The 23,071-nt window shown below is 45.9% G+C and overlaps 1 protein-coding gene across 3 annotated transcripts in view; it reads right to left on the bottom strand.

Annotated features, from left to right (window-relative positions):
- Positions 1–23,071, bottom strand: part of PHTF2 (putative homeodomain transcription factor 2) — a 70,028-nt gene that overhangs the window by 46,750 nt on the left and 207 nt on the right. The window contains exons 1-3 of one of the 3 annotated variants that reach the window (XM_083366273.1): positions 4,283–5,097; positions 4,065–4,190; positions 838–912 (exon numbers count right to left, since the gene is read on the bottom strand). In XM_083366273.1, coding sequence (XP_083222399.1) covers positions 838–882 — 45 coding nt within the window. In that variant the 5' untranslated portion in view covers positions 883–912; positions 4,065–4,190; positions 4,283–5,097. Of the gene's footprint in view, positions 1–837; positions 913–4,064; positions 4,191–4,282; positions 5,098–23,071 lie in introns of those variants that run through there. The other 2 variants (XM_083366274.1, XM_083366272.1) reach the window with 2 other exon arrangements.

Below are 23,071 nucleotides of genomic sequence, written 5' to 3'. Positions count from 1 at the left end.
GTCACGAGTCCCTTTTTTCCGTGCCGTCGTAACTTTGAAGGGTCGCTAAGTGAACTGTTGTAAATTGAGGACTGCCTGGATTAAATCCTTAGCAGATGATTTCAAGGAACTAAAAGCTGCTAGGCTATGCCCAATCTTTAAAAACAAGCCTGTTTAAACATTTAGGTAGCTTGTAAGCCGCCCTGAGTCTTCGGAGAAGGGCGGGATATAAATGGAATTAAAATATATATATATACTCAACGCAGAAGATACTAAGAGGCTGGCTTAACAAGTCTCCTAGTTGCACGAAGACTATTTCGCAGAATACAGCGGAGTATAAATTTCGTTCAAAGCTGGAGCGAACCTTGAAAAACAGCAGACAGCACCACAGCACAAATACACAGGAGTCGGACTAAGTGCGGGCAGTCCTCAACTTACGACAATTGAGCCCAGATTTCCTGTTGCTTAAGCGAGACATTTGCTAAGTGAATTTCGCCCCGTTTTACGACCTTCCTTGCCACAGTTGTTAAGTGAATCTGGATTCGCCCGTTGACTTTGCTTGTCTGATGGTTGCCAAAGGGGGGGTCTCACGTGACACCCCCTGTGGAACGCTGCGGCCGTCATAAATGTGAGTCAGTTCCCGGGCGTCTGGATTTTGATCGTGCGATCGCGGGGATGACGTAACCGTGGTCATTGTGAAGAGCGGGCAAAAGTTCACCTTTTTCCAGTGCCGCTGTAACTTGGAACAGTCATTAAAATGAACTGTTATAAATCAAGGATTACTTGTAATCCGTCTTAGGCCAGGATATAATTTGTTTTAGAACCAATAATTTCACACTAGGGAAAAAAAATTCTTACCTTTTTCTGGTACCAGACAATAGCATCTGTCACTTTGGATGCCATTTATTCTGTGGCATTTATACAGAATTTAGGCTGCAGAGAAAAAAGACAACACAAGTTGAACCTTAGAATTTCAACTAAAGCAAGCGTGATGTTTTAATTTCAATCCAGACGGCCGATTAATCTGTCAAATGTTGTCAATGACTAATTTAATAGCCATGGGGATAACTATTTCACCCAGGGGTCTTCAAACTCGGCCCTTTGATGACTTGTGGACTTCAACTCCCAGAATTCCTCAGCCAGCATGCCTAGCTAAGGAATTCTGGGAGTTGGAGTCCACAAGCAGGGGTCTTCAAACTCGGCCCTTTGATGACTTGTGGACTTTGACTCCCAGAATTCCTCAGCCAGCATGCCTAGCTAAGGAATTCTGGGAGTTGAAGTCCACAAGCAGGGGTCTTCAAACTCGGCCCTTTGATGACTTGTGGACTTCAACTCCTAGAATTCCTCAGCCAGGCATGCCTGGCTGAGGAATTCTGGGAGTTGAGGTCCACAAGTCATCAAAGGGCCGAGTTTGAAGACCCCTGATTTAACCCAAGTTGAAATGTTATGAATAAAGCCAATCGTGTCTCAGATTCTACTTGTGATTTTTAGATGAGGATGATTTTCTATTTCACAATATTCTTAAAGGATGGAAACCTATCAAGGAGAGATCCAACTTAGAACTAAGGAGAAATTTCCTGACAATGACAACCATTAATCAGTGGGACGGCTTGCCTCTAGAAGTTGTGGGTGCTCCATCAACTTCAAGAAGAGATTGGAGAGCCATTGGTCTAGAATGGTGTAAGGTCTCCTGCTTGTTCACGGAGTTTGACTAGAAGACCTCCAAGGTCCCAATAATAATAATAATAATAATAATAATAATAATAATAATAATAATAATAATAATGAGGAGGAGGAGGAGGAGGAGGAGGAGGAAGGGACCTTGGAGATCATCTAGCCCAACCTCCTACTCAGGCAGGAAACCCTATAGCATTTCAGAGAAATGGCTGTCCAGTTTCTTCTTAAAAACTTCCAGTGTTGGCGCATTCACAACTTCTGGAGGCAGGTAGTTCCACTGGTTAATTGTCCACATTATCAGGAAATTTCTCCTTAGTTCTACGTTGCTTCTCTCCTTGGTTAGTTTCCATCTGTTGCTTCTTGTCCTGACTCCCTCTTCTTTGGGGCAGCCCCTGAGATACTGGAACAACTGCTATCATGTCCCCCCTCATCCTTCTCTTCATTAAACTAGACATGCCCAATTCCAGCAAGCGTTCTTTATATGTTTTAGCCTCCAGTCCCCTATTCTATTACACTCTTAATTCAGAAACAAACTCCCTTTACTCTTTCTGGGGGATTTGAGGTTTCTTCTTCCCAATTATTTGACACAGTCAACTGCATCTACTTCCGGCACAGGAATGGAGAACTTCAGATTTTTAACGGGGTTCCAAAGGAAGCAACTAACCAGTTTCCTTCAGAATAAACAGCTGTGTTGCTAATAAACACAAGATCTGCATTGTAAAATGAAACCTGGCTTGGACCCAAGGGCAGATCTCCTTGTATCCATTCTCCCCATGGCAGCTCAGCTCCAACTCTTAGGTAGGAGATACACAATCCGTGTTCAATGGGACAAACACTAAGGGAAATAAAGTGCTAAGCTGAAGGAGCCTTGGCGTTCTCTGAGCTCGGCGGTTTTCTTGTAGACATTTCATTACCCATCTAGGTAACATCATCAGTGCTGGTAAAAAGTGGTAAACGTTGGACAAAAGGATCATAAAGGTGCAAAAAATTCCATTCTTGGGAAGTTATTGATTATCAAGTCACATCACTTTCTGTCCCATCAAAGAATAGAATAGAATAGAATAGAATAGAATAGAATAGAATAGAATAGAATAGAATAGAATAGAATAGAATAGAATAGAATAGAATAGAATAGAAAGAATAGAACAGAACTTTGTTGTCACTTTAAATGTACACTAATCAGCATACATTAAAATGAAATTTCGTTGCATTCAGCTCGCAAAGGGTAACCACCTCCAATATACACTACATAAACATGACAAAAGATTATGCATATACCCGCATACTCACACATATATGACACAGACAAACAACACAGTCTAGTTGGGATGTATACATATACATGGCAAGAAAAAAGAATGTCGCAAATTTACAAGACAGATTCCCTAAGGAGCAAAGCTGCTGCAGAATTGGGTATAAATACTCTGAAACCTCCTCCCAGAGGGGAACAACAGGAACAGACCATGAAGTGGGGTCTCTAACAATGCTTCGAGCTCATGCTGGAACTTAAGTATCCTTCCACTGAGCTACTTAAAATTTTCCTTGTGCTATGCAAGTGATGATTACAGCCGGTGTGCCACTACAAACTTGATTTGGAAAAGAAACAATTTGGAGCGAGCATCACACTTGTGGTACCTTATTTGTTGAATTTTATTTATTCATCACAAAACAAGATAGAAAGATCTGCACATGGACTAGAACAGGGGTCCCCAACCCCCGGGCCATGGACCTCTACCAATCCACGGCACACCAGCAACCGATCCGCACAAACAAGCAAAATCCCATTTGCCGGATGCGGACACCACTCAAAACCACGCCCCTTCCGGTCCGTGGAAAAACCTTTCTCCACGAAACCGGTCCCCGGTGCCCAGTAAGTTGAGGGCCGCTGAGCTAGAGAACAAACAAAAATGTAACAATATCATCAAGAGAGGAAAAGATCTGAAATGGAAATGAGCCGGTCACATAGGAAGAAGAACAATGGACCCCACTTGATCAAAAGGCGCCCCTGTAAGAGACCTGAAACAAGATGGATTGACGGCAAGTACGGATGGCTAGAACGATGATCTAGTCAAGCACATATTTTACTGGGATGCCCGATAAGCCTCTTTAAGAGAGCTTAATGATTTCTGCTCTGCTTGAAAAAAAAATACAGATTGGGGAGAGAAAGAGAGGCGACGTGTCGCTTGGGCCGATTCTCTGGATGGTTATTGGCACGTTCCCACGTGCACATTCTGCGCCCGTACGGGACGACCGTCAGAAGGTCACTGAATGGAGACCTTCTGGAAGAACTGCTGTTGACGTTCCCCTGGGCCTGTCTAAGGCATCAGAAAAACACCAATTCCCCTCCGTGTTCCCCAGGCACAAGATAGCATATCACTACAGGGACGAAGCCACGATGCAAAATGTACCGTCTCTTTCAAAATGAGTACAGTCTGTTCTGGGTGGCTTCTGTTCATCCCACATCTGGGGGCGAGCTGAACTTTCAGCGCCGGGCGCCAAGCCCCTCGCATCAAAACTCAAGATCTCTCCAAGCCCTAGTTTTAAAAAAAAAAATATCCAAAACTCAGACTGAAAAGAAAAAAAAAGAAAAAGAAAAAAAAGGGACCTCGAGAAGACATTTCCGTACCCAGCTCTCTCCTTCAGAAGACGGCAAAAGCGGATCAGATCAGCCGTCCAACAGCTCGCCGGCTCACCTTGCCGAATGTAGCTGTCCCTAAGCGCACGCCTTCTCGGTTCTCGAACCCTAACCCTCCGCAAGCGGGCCGAGTCTCAAAAAGTTTCTCTGCTGAACAATCTGAAAACAAGAAAAGGCTTCAGGAGGCCTCGGAGGAAGTGGGCGAGCAACAGCTTGAAAGCTCCGAGCGTCGAGGAGAGGAAAAAGAAATTTATTTTGTAGGTGGTGGATGACACAGCTGCAAAATATTCAAAAAAAAAAAAGAAGAAGAAGAAGAAAAAGAAGAACAACAACGCCGGGCGACTTGCGGGAATATTTATTTAGAGTTGCACAGGGAACATGCAACGCTAAATAAATGTTAGCATGACGAAACGTCGAAATGTAAGGTAAGGACCTCATTTTGTACCAGGTAGAACCAGGTGATAGCAAAAAAAAAAAAAAAATCAGCGATCCGGATGCATCTGTTCCGATTACAAGCAGTCCTCGACTTACAACAGTTCATTTAGCGACCGTTCAGAGTTACAACGGCACTGAAAAAAGGGACTTATGGCTGTTTTCCACACTTACAACCATTGCAGCGCGCACACACACACACACACACACACACACACACCGTGGTCACGTGATCAAAATTCAGTCCCTCGGTAACTGACTCATATTTATGACGGTCGCAGTATCCCAAACGAATGCGATCCGCTTTTGCGACGAACGAGGCCAATGGGGAAGCCAGATTCATCGAACAACCACGGTAACGACAGCAGCGCTTCACTTAACAACCGAGGCCAGAAAGGTCGCAAAAGGGCGCAAAATTCACTTCACAAAAGTCTCCCTTCACAACAGAAACTTTGGGGTCCACTGTGGCCGTAAGCCGAGGAGTAGCTGTACAACTTTCTAATTAAAAAATACGGTGGCGTGCCTGAAACTACTTGCATGCAATATCCCGCAAAACCATAAACGGTTATGTTATTGAGGGTGTTCTCCATGCCGGTGACCTCCGCATATGTCGAAATTATATTTCTCATTCCATTTGTGGCCAGCACGGTGGTTGATTCTGCTTCGTGGGAAGTCTGGCACTGTAACTCAAATAAAGCCTGTCAAATCCACAACTTTGGGAGAGGCGAAATCAGGAGTCAGCATAAAAACCTCTGGCACAGAAAACCTTCCCTTCGGCAGCTGGATCCGAACATTCCTTTTCTTACCATTAACACCACGCCCAGCCTTAAGGACACAAGAACAACCATTCCCGATGCAGCAAAAGGCATCCGTATCCTTCCCAAAGAATTCCAATTTACTGGGAAACACAGCAAGTTGAAATTGACACGAGTAAAACAGCCATAGCACTTAAGACTTATATACCGCTTCACTGTGCTTTACAGTGCCCTCTCTAAGGGGTTTACAGAGTCGGCAATTTGCCCCCCCCCCCAATGATCTGGGTCCTCGTTTTACTGACCTCGGAAGGAGGGAAGGCTGAGCCAACCTTGAGCTGGTGAGGATCGAACTGCTGGCAGTCGGCAGAATTAGCCTGCAATGCTTCCTTCTAACCTCTGTGCCAGCAGAAAGGAGAATGAGAAAGGGAATAAGAGAGGAATAGGAAGAAAAGGAGGGAGGGAGGGAGGGAGGGAGGGAGGGAAGGAAGGAAGGAAGGAAGGAAGGAAGGAAGGAAGGAAGGAAGGAAGGAAGGAAGGAAGGAAGAGCAATAGCACGTAGACTTGTATACTGCTTCACAGTGCTTTCCAGCCCTCTCTAAGCGGTTTCCAGAGTCAGCCATTTGCCCCCCAACGATCTGGGTCCTCGTTTTACTGACCTCGGAAGGAGGGAAGGCTGAGCCAACCTTGAGCTGGTGAGGATCGAACTGCTGGCAGTCGGCAGAATTAGCCTGCAATGCTTCCTTCTAACCTCTGTGCCAGCAGAAAGGAGAATGAGAAAGGGAATAAGAGAGGAATAGGAAGAAAAGGAGGGAGGGAGGGAGGGAGGGAGGGAAGGAGGGAGGGAGGGAGGGAGGGAGGGAAGGAAGGAAGGAAGGAAGGAAGGAAGGAAGGAAGGAAGGAAGGAAGGAAGGAAGGAAGGAAGGAAGGAAGGAAGGAAGGAAGAGCAATAGCACGTAGACTTGTATACTGCTTCACAGTGCTTTCCAGCCCTCTCTAAGCGGTTTCCAGAGTCAGCCATTTGCCCCCCAACGATCTGGGTCCTCGTTTTACTGACCTCGGAAGGAGGGAAGGCTTAGCCAACCTTGAGCTGGTGAGGATCGAACTGCTGGCAGTCGGCAGAATTAGCCTGCAATACTTCCTTCTAACCTCTGTGCCAGCAGAAAGGAGAATGAGAAAGGGGATAAGAGAGGAATAGTAAGAAAAGGAGGGAGGGAGGGAAGAAAGGAAGGGAGGACGGAAAAGAGGGAGGGAGGGAGGGAGGGGACTAAATGAACTGTTGCAAATTGAGGACTACCTGTACTTCATTCCATTGCTCCCTGGCCAGGCCCTTTGTTTTGGATACGAGGGGTGACATGATAGCAGTGCTCCAATATCTTAGGGGCTGCCCCAAAGAAGAAGCAGTCAAGCTATTCTCTGAAGCACCTGAAGGCAGGACAAGAAGCCATGGATGGAAACTAAACAAGGAGAGAATCAACCTAGAACTAAGGAGAAACCTCCTGACAGTGAGGACAATTAACCAGTGGAACAACCTGCCTCCAGAACCTGTGGATGCTCCAACACTGGAAGTTTTTAAGAAGAGACTGGACAACCATTTGTCTGAAATGGTATAGGTTTCCTGCCTGAGCAGGCGGTTGGACTAGATGACCTCCAAGGTCCCTTCCAACTCTATTTTTATTACTATAACTCTCTCACAGCAGCCACAAACAATCAAGCTTTAATCAGAGTTCCCCAAGGTTTCCAGCTTTGCGGACCAGCGGGGAGGGGAGAGAGGATGGCTCCACACGAGCAGCCGGTAAGCACGCATGCATGCGTGAACAGCGTGCAGTTGCGCCTACCGCTCGCTTAAGTGGAGCGCTCACTCCTGCACTCACCCGCTGCTCGCAAGAGGTGCATGCATGTGCTCACCAGCCGTTTCCACGGACCGGTTGCAAACTCCTCACGGCCCACTAGAGGGCAGCAGCAAGTCACAGGTTGGGGACCCCTGCTTTAGATTATCTGTAAATGTTTATATTTCATTTGCACGTTACTCATTTGATTTTTAGTTTACGGGCGGAGATGAAGTTTGTGCTGATCTTTAGGGAGACCTCCTGCAGGACAAGGTGTCTCTAACCTGTCATTCCACCTGACAAAGCCTCTCTTTAATATACGTGCGGCATAAAGGTCAAATTGTTAGAACAACTAACCAGTGGAACAACCTGCCTCCAGAAGCTGTGGATGCTCCAACACTGGAAGTTTTTAAGAAGAGACTGGACAGCCATTTGCATGAAATGGTGTAGGGTTTCCTGCCTGAGCAGGGGGTTGGACTAGATGACCTCCAAGGTCCCTTCCAACCTTATTATTAATACATTATTATTCCAGCAGTGGTACAATTAGTTTTTCCTAGAGTCACAAAAAGACGGTTCAGTGGTACAGCTCAGTCCTCCTCTATTTAAACATTAAAAACATATTTTACTTTTAGATATTTAATTGCCTCCAACAGCCCGCCGGGAAGAATCCTGACGACACACACGTAGCTCCAGGCATTTTTCAGTAATGTTGACTTCATTCTTAACAATGAGTCATTTTAATAAGGAATAGCAATATGCACTGCTGAATTCCGGATTTTGTTTGTCCAAAGCTTACCTGCCTTGTTCATATTTACACGGCTCTTGCTTTGTTAACGCTTACGAGAAATCCTTTGCCAAATAAATGGAAAAGGGGCCATCTTTAGGCAAACATTTGTGAACAATGAAAATGTTACGATTTTTCATCCTTGCTTAATCAAGCCGTACGTGAGGACGTCATTACAGTTCATTTAGCGACCGTTCAAAAGTTACCACGGCACCCAAACAAATGGACTTATGACCATTTTTCACACTTACAACCATCGCCTCGGTCACGTGATGAAAATTGGGACGCTTTGGCAACTGACTCATATTTATGACGGTCGCACTGTCCCAGAGTCATGTGATCATGTTTTGCAAAACATCTGACAAGCAAAGTCATGGGGGAAGCCAGATTCACTTAAGAGCCGTGTGACTAAATTATCAACCGCATTGATTCACTTAACAACTGTGGCCGGAAAGGTTGTAAAAGGCTGAACAAATGCCTCGCTTAGTAGCAGAAATTGTGGGCTCCTTTGTGGTCATTAAGCCGAGGACTACCTGCTTTTCAAGACTCGCTACTACTTAATCAAGGAGAGAAGCAACCTAGAACTAAGGAGAAATTTCCTGACAGTGAGGACAATTGGATGCTCCACCAGTGGAAGTTTTTAAGAAGAAACTGGACAGCCATTTGTCTTAAATTGTATAGGGTTTCCTGCCTGAGCAGGGGGTTGGACTAGATGACCTCCAAGGTCCCTTTCAACATTATTATTATTATATAATTTTTTATTCATAAAACGTGAAAGTCAACTGAACACTCAAATTGACTGGCACTAATGGTTGACACGGGTTGCTGCCAGCATCCTAGGTAATAATAATAATAATAATAATAATAATAATAATAATAATAATAATAATAATAACAATAATAATAATAATAAACAATAAATTCACATATTAAATGTGAAACAGTTTCAACTTTGCAACGATAAAGTTGAAACTGTTTCACATTTAATATGTGAGATGATGATGATGATGATTCAAACTGAATTATCTTTCCATTCCTCTTTTTTTTGTATTGTAACAACATATAAGGATCTATTCAAGAACTTATTTAGGAAATTGTATAAAAAAAAAAAGTAGAACGGACCTTGGAGGTCTTCTAGTCCAAAGTTCACCAACCTTTTGCCGGTTGGTGGACAAGAGGAAAAGGGAGGGGGAAGCATTTACATACGTGTGCACACGCAAGGGGCCACAAGCACATGTGCACTGCAAAAGGGGCAGAGCTAGCGCTCGGGTGATCCTCGCTAGCCCTGTCCCGTTCTTGCATGATGTACTGCGTTGTTTTTGCACCCCCACGGCGCGGCTGTTTTTGCGCTTTGCAGCGCAACGGCAGCCCGTTTTTGCACCCTCTGGCATGGTGGCGTCCTGTTTTCGTGCCCTGAGGCGCAGTAGTGGTGTCCCATTTTCACACTCCGAGGCACAGCATCCTGTTTTTGTGCCCCACAGCCGTGGCGCTAACACAAGTGAGGGGGTGTGCGCGCACACTGGCCAGCCTGTCCCGCTGCCCACAGGTTGGGGATCCCTGTTCTAGTACAACCTCCTGCTCAGGCAGGAAGCCCAATACCATTTTAGACAAATGGTTGTCCACTCTCTTCATAAAAATTTCCAGTGTTGGAGCGCCCACAACTTCTCCATTCCTGTATAGGAAGTAGAAGATGCTGACTGTGTCAAATGATTGGGAAGAAGAAGAAACCTCGCATCCCCCAGAAAGAGTAAAGTAGAGGTCTTCAAACTTGGCCCTTTGATGACTTGTGGACTTCAACTCCCAGAATTCCTCAGCCAGCGTGCCTGGCTGAGGAATTCTGGGAGTTGTAGTCCACAAGTCATCAAAGGGCCAAGTTTGAAAAACCCCTGGAGTAAAAGGGAGAGTGTTTCTGAATTAAGAGCGTAACAGAATAACAGCGTTGGCAGGGACCTTGGAGGTCTTCTAGTCCAAGCAGAAGACCTTACACCATTCTGGATCAATGGCTCTCCAAATCTCTTCTTGAAAGTGATGGAGCACCCACAACTTCTGGGGGCAAGCCGTTCCACTGATTGTTCTAACTGGCAGGAAATGTCTCCTTAGTTGACAGTAAGGTTCTTGTTTTTGAAGAAAGCCACTCAACGGTGGGGAAGATTGTTCATCCAGAACGCTAGTTAGGGGGAAAAAATAAGACTTCCTATTTCTTCTTCGGTGTCCTTTGCCAGCAGTTCCATGAATAGCAGTATTTTGCCCGTACAAGTACAGCTTTGTTAATTGATTTGAAACTATGATGGTAAGTTCCTTGTTCTGCAATATTTACGTCTATCCCTCTACTGTGTCATTATACATATGGTGCATCAATCATTCTCAGCTAACATTCACACACACACACACACACACACACACACACACACACACGGTCTCCTTGGAGAGCTATGTATTAAAAAAAAACGATATGTAAATTGTTAATGCTGTAAACAATTTAGAAAGGACAGTGTGCCATACCGCTTAAGCAAAAAAAAAATTCCGTAGGTTTTTCAAGGAACTACAGTTTGCGGTACAGAAAAGCGAAGATAAATTTGAAGACGTACTCAAGACCTGATAGGCTGAGTTTAATGAAGCTACTGGAAGTCTTTTAGTGGCTGTTCAAACTTACTAGGGCAGTGGAAAAAAGCGGCTTACGCTGTTTTTCACACAACCATCGCAATATCCCTCCGGTCGCACGATCAAAATTCAGACGCTTGGCAACAGACTGGCATTTATGACGGTTGCCGTGTCCCAGGGGATCACGCGATCCCCTTTTGCGACCTTCCGACAAGCAAAGTCAATGGGGAAGCCAGATTCAGAGATTACTATTGCCAAAGGAAAAATCTTCACCAGGGTCCAGTCCAAGCCTGGAATAATCAAAATGGAGACTGCTTTAGAAAGAAAGTTGCAGTTTATTGAAGAGGAGAGCTAGACAGAAAGATGGCTCTGGAAAAAACTGACACATATAGTAGGGAATGGTGGGCTTTTATACCTTCTGGGGCTCTTGAGGTTCTTTTCCTGTTCCTGTTTTGAGGTTTTGTATTTCCTGTGTCATGTACTTTGACCTGAGTCTGAGTGTGTCCTTTTGGTTTTGGTGGGTTCATCCTATTATGTCTCCTGTCCTTAGAAGTTGGGTGGGGTTATGTAGATTTTTATGGGTCTTCGTCTTCCTAATTTCTAGCTTCCTGGCTCCATTCTTCCTGAATGGATTACTGAATTTGCATTTCTAAAAGCTGGCCTCTGCCTAGGGCAGGGGCGGGCAACCTTGGCTCTTTTATGACTCGTGGACTTCAACTCCCAGAATTCCTGAGCAGAGCATGGCTCAGCTTGGAAACCTCTCCCTTTCCCCTCAGCATGGCTGGCTGAGGAATTCTGGCAGTTGAGGTCCACAAGTCATAAAACGGCCTAGGCCTAGGGCAGGGGTAGGCAACCTTGGCCCTTTTATGACTCGTGGACTTCAACTCCCAGAATTCCTGAGCCAGCATGGCTCACCTTGGAAACCTCTCCCTTTTCCCTCAGCGTGGCTGGCTGAGGAATTCTGGGAGTTGAAGTTCACGAGTCATAAAAGGGCCAAGGTTGCCTACCCCTAGCCTAGGCCTAGGCCGCTTTATGACTTTATAGCAGGGGTAGGCCACCTTGGCTCTTTTATGACTCGTGGACTTCAACTCCCAGAATTCCTCAGCCAACATGGCTCAGCATGAAAACCTCTCCCTTTCCCCTCAGGAATTCTGGGAGTTGGAGTCCACCAGTCATAAAGCGGCCTAGGCCTAGGGCAGGGGTAGGCAACCTTGGCTTTTTTATGACTCGTGGACTTCAACTCCCAGAATTCCTGAGCCAGCCACGCTGAGGGGAAATGAAGAGGTTTCCATGCTGAGCCATGCTGGCTCGGGAATTCTGGGAGTTGAAGTCCACGAGTCATAAAAGAGCCATGGTTGCCTACCCCTGGCCTAGGGGCTGGTCTGTCTTTTTTTTTTTAAGACCTTCTCCATTATTCCTTTGGGGAAATATATTCTGCCTTTTTAATATTCCCCCCAATATTTCTGTCTCTGGATTCTTCCCACACCATCTTAACCACTGCAGTGATTCACTTAACCCCCGTGGCAAGAAAAGCCGCAAAATGGGGCAACGCTCACTTCCCAAATGTCTCGCTTAGCAACACGACGTTGGGCTACCTATATATTCATTCTGAAAACCTCCGGAGGGCTGATCCCTGAAGTGTTATTATTAAATGCACTTTTTTTCCCCCTCACTAAAATTCAAAAGTACGATTGTCAACTCTCAATTCTAAGCCCAACCCTCAACTCAAGGAAATTCCATCCTATCTGACTTCTAGCCCACAGGATTTACGGCGTTTATTAGCCCGTTTCAATAAACACATTTAAACTTTTGTTACAACTTTTTAGGTGAAGCTTTCTGAACGGTCTACCCAGCCGTTCTAAATATAAATATACGCAAATAGCTTTCCTCCTTGTAGGGTACCCAAACCTGCTTTCAAGATGATAAAATGTTGCCAAACTTGCCCACGCACAGAAAGGAGCAGGATTTGGAGATTTCATTGCAAAACCATCCGTAATAACAAACGTTTTTCTCATTCGGGACATATTTTCATGGAGGATGTTATTTGCAAACCTTCCTTATCCACGAATTGGGTTCGGCTAAACAAGCTGAAATGTCAGGTCATAAATTATATATATTCATAGCGCAAGAGGGATTCCATTCTCTGTTCACATGATTTTGTTCCCGGTTTTGTAGGAAAATGTGGCAAGCCCTCTTTCTTTCTTTCTTTCTTTCTTTCTTTCTTTCTTTCTTTCTTTCTTTCTGTGCCTGATGCAACCCTGGGAAATAATAACAATAACATTTTTTCCCACAATGTCTGGATTGTTTAATTTTGAGAAGAAAAAAAAACAAGGGAAAAAAGAGTCACTGGGGGTAGCGTCACGCTGTAAGCCGAAGGCAAAAATGGACGCTTGGTAGAAATGGAATCTCTATATATAACAATTATTTTTAGAAAGAGACATTCCAAATAACTTACTATTCCCCACACTTAATTCTTCCTGGAAAACAAGCTTGATCTCCTGTTGCCAAGGTCCAACACACAGTTCAGTGTTCAAGGGTGTTTACGCATCAGGACTCAAATGATGGGCTTGGGTGCAATGGCTGCAATGGGTCTATGACAACTCGCCACAGACAACTCATCACAGCCAACCCGCCATGGGACAGTTAGTTACACTAATGTCAAAGAAAGAGCGGAATAGACTCATTGAAGAAAGAGGGACAAAATGAAATTTTAAATAATTAAACTGAATTGTTGAATTGTCCCTCAGTGAGTTGTGTCCTCTGGCGAGTTGGCTGTGGCGAATTGTCCCATCCTGGGCTGCAACTGTCTACTAATAGACATTTTAGTCTAATAGACATAGAATGTGTATGAATATGAATATGTTAAGAAACCAGACTATTGGAACGACCTACTAACAAGAGAACCAATCAGCCGCTCAGGATTTAAATATAGCTCCAAACCAACCACCAATCCCAAGACTAGCTGACCACACACTGGCACGCAAAACATTTATACATCCTGCTGATGATGTTACCTAGTCCGGTAATGAAACGTCCAGAAACTAAATTGGAACAAGCTTGGAGAGCAAACCATTGCCAAAATAGACAGGGTATATATAACTTATAGCCTAACTTATAGGACAAGGGTCTTCAAACTTGGCCCTTTTATGACTTGTGGACTTCAACTCCCAGAATTCCACAGCCAGGCACGTTGAATTCTGGGAGTTGAAGTCCATGTCATAAAAGGGCCAAGTTTGAAGACCCCTGTTATAGGAGATTGCAAAAAGTCCAGATGACATCGTTTATTACATGTCGGTAGAATATATCCAAACTTTAATAATAACTACCGATGAGGCATTTTATTTTGCTGGTTAACAGTCAATTGCTAAACTAATGGCTATGTCAACATTGTACCATGACTTGTCTGCATCCGTTCATCTCTTTTAACAATACTTTTTAAAATTATGTTTATTATGTGTTCTTATTCATTATTAGATCATGCTGAGTGCATTTTATGTATGTATGTATATAAGTAGCCTACAATTGGATACTTTACTGTTTCTGGCCATTTGGAAGTAATAAACTGACTTGTTTTGACTGGGCAAGTCTAGTCTAATGAAAAGAAGAACTAAGAGAGAGATGGTAGCAGTCTTCCAATATTTGAGGGGCTCTTACAAAGACGAGGGGGTCAGCCAATTCTCCAAGGCACCAAAGGGCAAGAAACAAATGATGGAAACTAATCAAGGAGAGAAGCAACCTAGAACTAAGCAGAAATTTCCTAATGGTGAGAGCAATCAAGCAATGGAATAGCTTGCCTTCAGACGTTGTGGGTGCCCCATCACTGGAGGCTTTCAAAAAGAGACTGGACAATCGTTTGCCTAAAATGGCATAGGGTCTCCTGCTTGAGCAGGGGGTTGGACTAGAAGACCTCCAAGGTCCCTTCCAACTCTGTTATTCCACGTTCTATGTTTTAAATGCCCCCATCTCTGGTTGTGTTGCCTTGAACTACATGTTCTAAAGGTGCAGGGTGGACATTTTTCCCCCCTTCCATTATCTACTTGCTTCTCCGGGAAGAAAATCCAGCAGGCTTTCTAATTATTCCATGGTGGCTCTCCATAACAACATCAAGGGCTGAAAAAGACTCACTTTGAAGTCTGCCCTGGTTTCTGCTTTCTACTTAGAAGATTCCCAGGCAAACTCTTATCTCATCTGGCTTTCTTCCCTCATGTCCTAGGCTGGGAGGTCTGAACGATCTTCAGAAGCTAGGGACCTTCCCTTGGCCAACAGGACTAGCCTTGCTGTATTCATTGCTCTAAAACTGATCTTAGGTACGGAGGTCGTATCCGAATCTGAAGGTCACTGCATAAGCATAAGTGAGTTAGTGAGGGACAACCAACTCAAATTGACAGAAGAGCAGCAGAATCGACGGGTTTTTTCAGTCAAAATTCCTGCTTGAACAGGAAAACAAAAAAATGTTTGACCGCTTGAATTCTTTGCTTTATAAAGGTCATGAAACAAGAACACGAAGGCACTTAAAATTCATGAAGATGTCAATTTCTGGAATGAAAGCCCTAGGAGCAGAATATGTCCAAGCTCAAATCAGATTAATATGAATTGAACCAAGTAAAAAACTAAGCAGAGGTATTAAATTAATGGCAGGAAAAGATCTTATTGATTTTAGTAAAAGCTCTCCTGGCTTCGTTGTAAGCAATGCTACAGATCTATTCAAGCATTTGATTTGTCTGCTTACAGTCTTACTCACAGATTGTAGAATGAACACCTCAGGCACTTGAAGATGGGTGGACATCAACTCCCAGAAATCTCCAGCCAGCTGGCTAGAGAATTTTGGGAGTTGAAGTCCACCCATCTTCAAGTGCCAGAAACAATGAACTACAGTATTTTTCAGAATAAGATGCATTGTTAAAATGTTCAAGTTAATTTTTTTTTAAAAAAAATATCCACCACTCTTGCCTAGTTATTTGCATTCAGGGCAAAGAATTTGATGCAGTTAATTTTTGCACTGGATCGTGTCCAGTTTACAACTAAATGTAATTAAATTTGAAACATAATGCAATTAGGAAGTAAATCCCAGTGGACATAGTGGATAAACAAGCAGACTCACGCCAAATTCTGCTTTAAGGTACATAATTCACAGGAGTTTCTTAATGTATAGGTAGTCCTTGACTTATGACCACAATTTTACACAAGATTTGTTAAGTGAGTTTTGCCCTATTTTATGGGGACGCTGCAATGGTCATACGTGTGAAAAATAGTCGTAAGTCCGTTCACTAAACAAACACTTGCAAGTCGTAGATTATCTGTTCATGATTCACTAGAGGAACTACTCGGGTGCAAGAAGATCAAAGGACCCACCATATCCCTTGAGGTTTTGATTTGCAGTGGTTACAAGTTTTTATTAGTTTGTCAACATCTAAAACACAGAAATACAAAGAAAAAAAATGAGAATAATTGGGGGGGAAGAGAAGGAGAAGAAAAAGAGGGAAAAGTGTAGGATAAAAAGAACAAGGGAAAGAAAGCATCGATTTTCGACTCTTTTTGGCGCAACAGAATCTACCACCTCACTTTTTTACTTTTCCATAATAATATATGCTGGCCATTTCCATCACAACAAACCATCCAATCAGCAAAACCCAAATTCAAAGTTTCATATATTTTTTCCCCACCTCAAGCACAAAGTCCAGAAGCGGTTTCCAGGTAGAAACAAAAGTAATTGTGGTTTCCCCCACCCACCCACCCCGCCCCTTCAATCAAAGCAGTCAATTTAGCCATCTCCGCTAACTCCGTCAACTTTTTGCAACCATGTGCCCATTGTGGGAAATCAAAGTATCCTTCCATTTTCGTGCCCAGAGTATTTTTGCTGCTGTCAGCATACAGTATGTAACATCAATATTGGAGCAGGCTTCATATCTAAATGCAGAAGTTTCTTAAACGGATTACAAAGATAAAACAAGAGACTTTTCTATTGGGGCTTAATGGAGAGAGAACTTGGGGGAAAAAAGAATTTGGAACTGCCTGCCCGCCCGACGGCACTCTTCCTCCTGTCCGAGGTTTATATTTCCCCCCTCTGCTGGGTGGTTGCAGAAAGTTTTGGTCACTTCACATGACCCTGGGACACTGTGACCGTCATAAATATGAATCATTTGCCAAGCATCTGAATGTAAATCAGAAGACCCTGGAGAGGCTGCAACATTCCAGCTGATCGGCGCTTCTTCTGGGCTCAGCAGAAGCGCCAGGATCAGCGCCGAGCTCCAGCTGGAGCCTGGTGCTGATCCTGGCGCTTCCGCTGAGCCCTGACAGCCCTGCAGCTCCAGCCATCTCTCGCTCAGGCTTGTGCGGTGCTGCCACCGGTTCAGCTCATTCCCCTCCCCCGCTACCACTTATCTAGGATGGTCATGTACCGCCTGCCAGGTGCCAATGGACCACAGGTGGTACCCCGTACCACTGGTTGAAAAGCCCTGGTCTACATCCAAAGAGGGAGCAAGAGGTGAACAGGGAGTGAGAAGGGGTGAAAAAGGCAAGGTGCAAATGTGTAGAGCTTTTAATTTTGTAAAGAGGCCGGTGGCAAAAAAATAATAATAATAATTCTTCAAGGGCCAAAAAAAACTTGGGAGGAGGAGATAAATAGAAGGAGCAGAAAGACAGGAAGGAGGAGGAGAAAGGAGGAGACAGGGGGGAGGAAAAGGAGGATAGACAGAAGGAGAGGGAAGAGGAGAGGGTGGGGGAGATAGACAGAAGGAGAAAAGGAGGAAAAGGGAGAGGGAGGAGGAGAGGAGGAGGGGGCAGGAGATAGAAGGAGAAGAGAGAAGAGAAAGGAAAGCGGGGAGGAGGAAGAGGAGGAGATACACAGGAAGGAGAAGGAGATGGACAGAATGAGGAAGAGGAGGGGGAAGAGATGATGACCCAACATTCAACTCCTCTGATGCCCTTAAATGCACATATTGTTGTTGTTAGCTGTGAAGTTGTGTCCGATCCATCACGACCCTATGGACAATGTTCCTCCAGGCCTTCCTGTCCTTTACCATCTTCTGGAGTCCCTTTAGGCTCACGCCTACTGCTTCAGTGACTCCATCCAGCCACCTCCTTCCCTGCCGTCCCCTTCTTCTCTTGCCCTCAACCTTTCCCAGCATGAGGCTCTTCTCCAGGGAGTCCTTCCTTCTCATTAGGTGGCCAAAGGATTTGAGTTTTAGCTTCAGGATCTGGCCTTCCAAAGAGCAGTCAGGGTTGATCTCCTTTAGGACCGACCGGTTTGATCGCCTTGCAGTCCAAGGGACTCGCAGGAGTCTTCTCCAGCACCATAGTTCAAAGGCCTCCATTCTTTGGCGCTCAGCCTTTCTTATGGTCCAACTTTCACAGCCATACATTGCAACTGGGAAGACCATAGCCTTGACTATACGCACTTTTGTTGACAGGGTGATGTCTCTGCTTTTTAGTGTGCTGTCTAGATTGGCCATGGCTTTCCTCCCCAGGAGCAAGCGTCTTTTAATTTCTTGGCTGCAGTCCCCATCTGCAGTGATCTTGGAGCCCAGGAAAATAAAATCTGTCACTACCTCCATTTCTTCCCCATCTATTTGCCAGGAATTGAGAGGGCCGGATGCCGTGATCTTAGTTTTCTTAATGTTTAGTTTCAACCCAACTTTTGCACTCTCCTTCTTCACTTGCAACAAGAGGCTCTTTAGTTCTTCTTCACTTTCTGCCATTAGAGTGGTATCATCTGCATATCTTAGGTTGTTGATATTTCTTCCGGCAATATATATGCACATATATAAAGGGCAAAATTCCCTGAAAGTAGTTACGACAGATAACTTTTTTCCTACCTCTCTGCAGTATATCTACTTATCAAGTCTTCCTGAATTTCTCTGAATATATGGAGCAGAGATAAATACCTCTGGACTGGAAAGATGCAGAAGATAAGGGAAAAGCAAGCTCCCTGAGACAAAATAGCAACAGAAATGTAAATAATCGAATATTTAAGTGCCTTCAAGTCAGGTGAAATTCCTGCCAACTACCTCAGCCTACCTTCATTTCATCCGGGATCAATTGATAAGAATCTCCACACAGTGCATAGTATTTATGGACATCTCCAAATTATTTACACTCCAAAATTTCTGCATTCTTTCTCTCGTTTTCTCTCAATGTCCAGCTTTTATAGTTATCACTGGAAGAAAACCCTACTTTAAGATTTCTCCTTTGTGATCTCTTATAACTTTGCAATTGACGTTCTCTCTGGGGTTCATTTTCTCCATCCTTCTTCTCAACTTCACTCTCCCAACTTCACTCTTAAGCCCAATAAAACAAAACTATCTGCCATCTTTTAGGCTGACATCTGTGAGTTCAGGAAGCAAGCGGGCTGAAATTACCTGCGCATCAATTAAACAAAAGCTCTGACGATACACATCCTCCTTTCATTCCCTTTCCGAGTCTTCTCCTCCTCCGCTCCTCAAAAATTCAGTTCTTATGACAGCTTCTTTTCTTTATAAAGATTCCTCAGCAGAAGAAGCAAGCCTTCTGCCATGCCTTGTTTGCTTTAACGCGCTGTCTTTCTGCTTCGCAGAATTCCGCGTTTCCTTCGGTTCACGCTTTTGCTATTCCAACAGTCCAACTACATGCATCCTGGTGAAAAAGTTGAGCTACAGCTTGCCTGCAGAAATTGTGGGCGCTCCATCCCTGGAGATTTTTAAGAAGAGACTGGACAATCACTTGTCTGAGATGGTATAGGTTCTCCTGCTGGAGCAGGGGGCTGGACTAGACGACCTCCAAGGTCCCTTCCAGCTCTATTCTATTCTATTCTATTCTATTCTATTCTATTCTATTCTATTCCTGGCTCTGTTGAAGCTTCAGTCTACTCAGATGGGGTTTCTAGATGATTTGTGAAGATTTTTCTTTTGCCCTACAGTAACCAGAGAGATACATCCCAACTAGGAAATCTTATATGGCCCTCAAACGTTTTGAAACGTTTCTGCAGATGGCAGCTTTTGGCCACAGTCTTTTGCCCAATTTGATTTCTGATCTCTCCGAAGCACCAGGACGAGAAGCCACGGATGGAAACTAATCAAGGAGAGAAGCAACCTAGAACTAAGGAGAAATTTCCTGGCACTGAGAACAATTAATCAGCAGAACAACTTTGTCTCCGGAAGCTGTGGATGCTCCATCCATGGAGGTTTGGGACAACTGTTTGTCTGAAATGGTGTAGGGAGGGTCTCCTAGAAGACCTCAAAGTCCCCTCCAACTCCGTTATTCAGTTATTCTTAGGGGAGTGGGCTTTCCTCAAGCCTCTAGAGTCCACCTCTCTCATTTTAATCTCACTTTCAATGGTAATCGTAACTTCGAGTTCTTTGCAAGGGTCACTCCCAAAGTCACGGAGGTTACGGAGTTCTTCCAACCAAGTGATCACCCTCTAGAATAGAAATAGAGCTGCAAGAGGCCTTGGAGGTCTTCTTGCTTGAGCAGGAGAACCTATATTGTCTCAGACAGGTGGATGTCCAGTCTCCTTCTTAAAAGCCTCCAGTGATGGAGCGCCCACGATTTCTGGGGGCAAGCTGTTCCACTGGTTGATTGTCCTCAATGTCAGGAAGTTTCTCCTTAGTTCCAGGTTGCTTCTCTCTTGGATCAGTTTCCAACCGTAGTTTCTTGTCCTCCCCTCTCTGGTGCTTTGGTGAACAACCTGCCCCCTCCCCACCTGCCCCTCAGATACTGGAACACTGCTATCATGTCTCCCCTATTTCTTTTTTTCCTTACACTAGCCAGACCCAAATCCTGCAGCTGTTCTCCGTTATGTTTTAGTCTTCAGACCTTTGATCATCTTAGTTGCTCTTCTCTGAATTTTCCCCCCCCAAACTCTTTCTAGAAAGGTGGGAAGTCAAGAACCTCTTTTCTCTCAGCGTCTAAAGTTCAAGACAGACACCCCAGGATAGAATTGCCCAATCAAGCTTAAAGATTCCTTATTTCCACACAGAGCAAGCTGACTATCTAGATCTTGGCACTCACCCTGAAAAGCGCTACCAGGCAGGGCCAATTGGAGATGAACACAGGAGACATCACCCAACATCTTGCTTCATCTGCTTACTGAAATAACCCCTGTCCTGCCTTCACCCCAAAACGGGCTGCATTTACATAAGCGTAATTTAGGGACACGGTGGCTCAGTGGGTTAGGACGCTGAGCTTGTCGATCAGAAGGTCGGCAGTTTGGCGGGTCGAATCCCGACTACCGCGTAGCAGAGCGAGCGCCTGTTACCCGTCCCAGCTTCTGCCAACCTAGCAGTTCGAAAGCACGTAAAAATGCAAGTAGAAAAATAGGGACCACTCCGGTGGGAAGGTAACAGCGTTCCGTGCGCCTTTGGCGTCTAGTCATGCCGGCCACATGACCACGGAGACGTCCTCGGACAAGCGCTGGCTCTTCGGCTTTGAAACAGAGATGAGCACCGGCCCCTAGAAACGACTAGCACGCATGTGCGGGGGAACCTTTACCTTTAATTACCATTTTCTCGGTAGTTTCCTTACCGCAGATGATTGTAATTAGTGCTGCTTTGCTATCCCTTTTTTTTTCCATCTGAATTACAGAGATGGGAATTGTAGGTTGCCCAAGAGTCAGTTTCAGCCAGGGCAGCAAAAAACAAAACAAAACAACAAGAAGAAAAAACCCACCAAACAACTCACTCGATCAGCCAGGAGGAAGCAGACCTGCGGATTTTCCATCAGGATCTACTTGCCACTTGCTCGGCATGCTGGACCAAACTTGCACCTTTCTGGGTTGCTTCCGTGGGAAGGATCCAGGCAGGTGTGGAGCTCACCAAGCAGGTGTGCTAATGCAATTGCAGGGAAGCTGCCAGGGGAGTCCTGACTGTGCCCGTCCCATCCCATCCCCCCCGCAAGGCGGCAAAGCAGCCAAGACTCCCTTGTGTGGGGGTGGGGCGGGGGGTGGAGCCCCCCCTCCTGATCTTTGCATCCCTTCCCAACTCCCTGCGAGGGGACAAAGCAGCCGAGATCCAGTCCTAGGAGAACCTGAAGGCCCTTACTGACCTGCATGTCCCCTCCAACCTCCATGCAAGGGGCCAAGCAGCCAACTCCCCTTTATAAGTGGGCTAACGCCTCCTTAAGTAACACCAGCTGCCTGCAATTAGTGCAGGTTCGAGTCCCACCAGGCTCAAGGTTGACTCAGCCTTCCATCCTTCCCAGGTAGGTAAAATGAGGACCCAGATTGTTGGGGGCAATTAAGCTGACTTTGTAATAATGCCGCTTGGGGTGTGTGTGAAAGCCCTAATAAGCAGGCATATACATAGAATGAAGGCTACTGCTAAGCTTGTAAGCCGCCCTGAGTCTTCGGAATTTTTATATATATATTCAGCCGTGCCTGAACTTGGCACACACACACCCATCTTTCTGCAAGGGGGCAAAGCCTCCAAGGCCGCCTTCGGGGGGGGGGGGGGGAGGCAGGCGGGTGGAGTCACCTCCTGATCTTTGCATCCCTTCCCACCTCCCTGCAAGGGGGAAAAACAGCTGAGACCCCCTTCTACGGGGGGGGGGCTGGAGCCCCCTGCTGACCTTTGCATCCCCTCCTCCCTCCCTGCAAGGGGGCAAAGCAGCCGAGACCCCCTTCTACGGGGGGGGGGGGGCTGGAGCCCCCTGACCTTTGCATCCCCTATCTCCCTGCAAGGGGGCAAAGCAGCCTAGACCCCCTTCTGGGGGGGGGTCCTGGACCCCCTGCTGACCTTTGCATCCCCTCCTACCTCCCTGCAAGGGGGCAAAGCAGCCGAGACCCCCTTCTTGAGAGGGGTCTGGAACCCCCTGACCTTTGCATCCCCTCTTACCTCCCTGCAAGGGGGCAAAGCACCCGAGACCCCCTTCTGGGGGGGGGGTCCTGGACCCCCTGCTGACCTTTGCATCCCCTCCTCCCTCCCTGCAAGGGGGCAAAGCAGCCGAGATCCCCTTCTGGGGGGGGTCCTGGACCCCCTGCTGACCTTTGCATCCCCTCTTACCTCCCTGCAAGGGGGCAAAGCAGCCGAGATCCCCTTCTGGGGGGGGGTCCTGGACCCCCTGCTGACCTTTGCATCCCCTCCTCCCTCCCTGCAAGGGGGCAAAGCAGCCGAGACCCCCTTCTACGGGGGGAGGGGGTCTGGAACCTCCTGACCTTTGCATCCCTTCCTCCCTCCCTGCAAGGAGGGGGGGTGGCAAAGCAGCCGAGAGACCCTAACCCTCCGAGGCAAGCGTGCAGCCCCCCCCCCTCTTCCTCTCTCTGGCAAGCAGCCAGCCAGCCCCCCCACCCCAACCCCTCGCCAGCCACGTCGCCCTCCTGCAAGGACAAACTCCCCCCCCCAACGCTTTCCTGGCTTTGCATCCTCCGCGCACGTGCATCAGCCCCCCCCCTCTCCTCCTCCTCCTCCTCCTC

Source organism: Vipera ursinii, assembly GCF_947247035.1.
Source record: "Vipera ursinii genome assembly, chromosome: 6".
Classification (NCBI taxonomy): Eukaryota; Metazoa; Chordata; class Lepidosauria; order Squamata; family Viperidae; genus Vipera; species Vipera ursinii.
The sequence above is the reverse complement of the archived record's forward strand: the minus strand, read 5'-3'. Positions and strand labels throughout refer to the sequence as shown.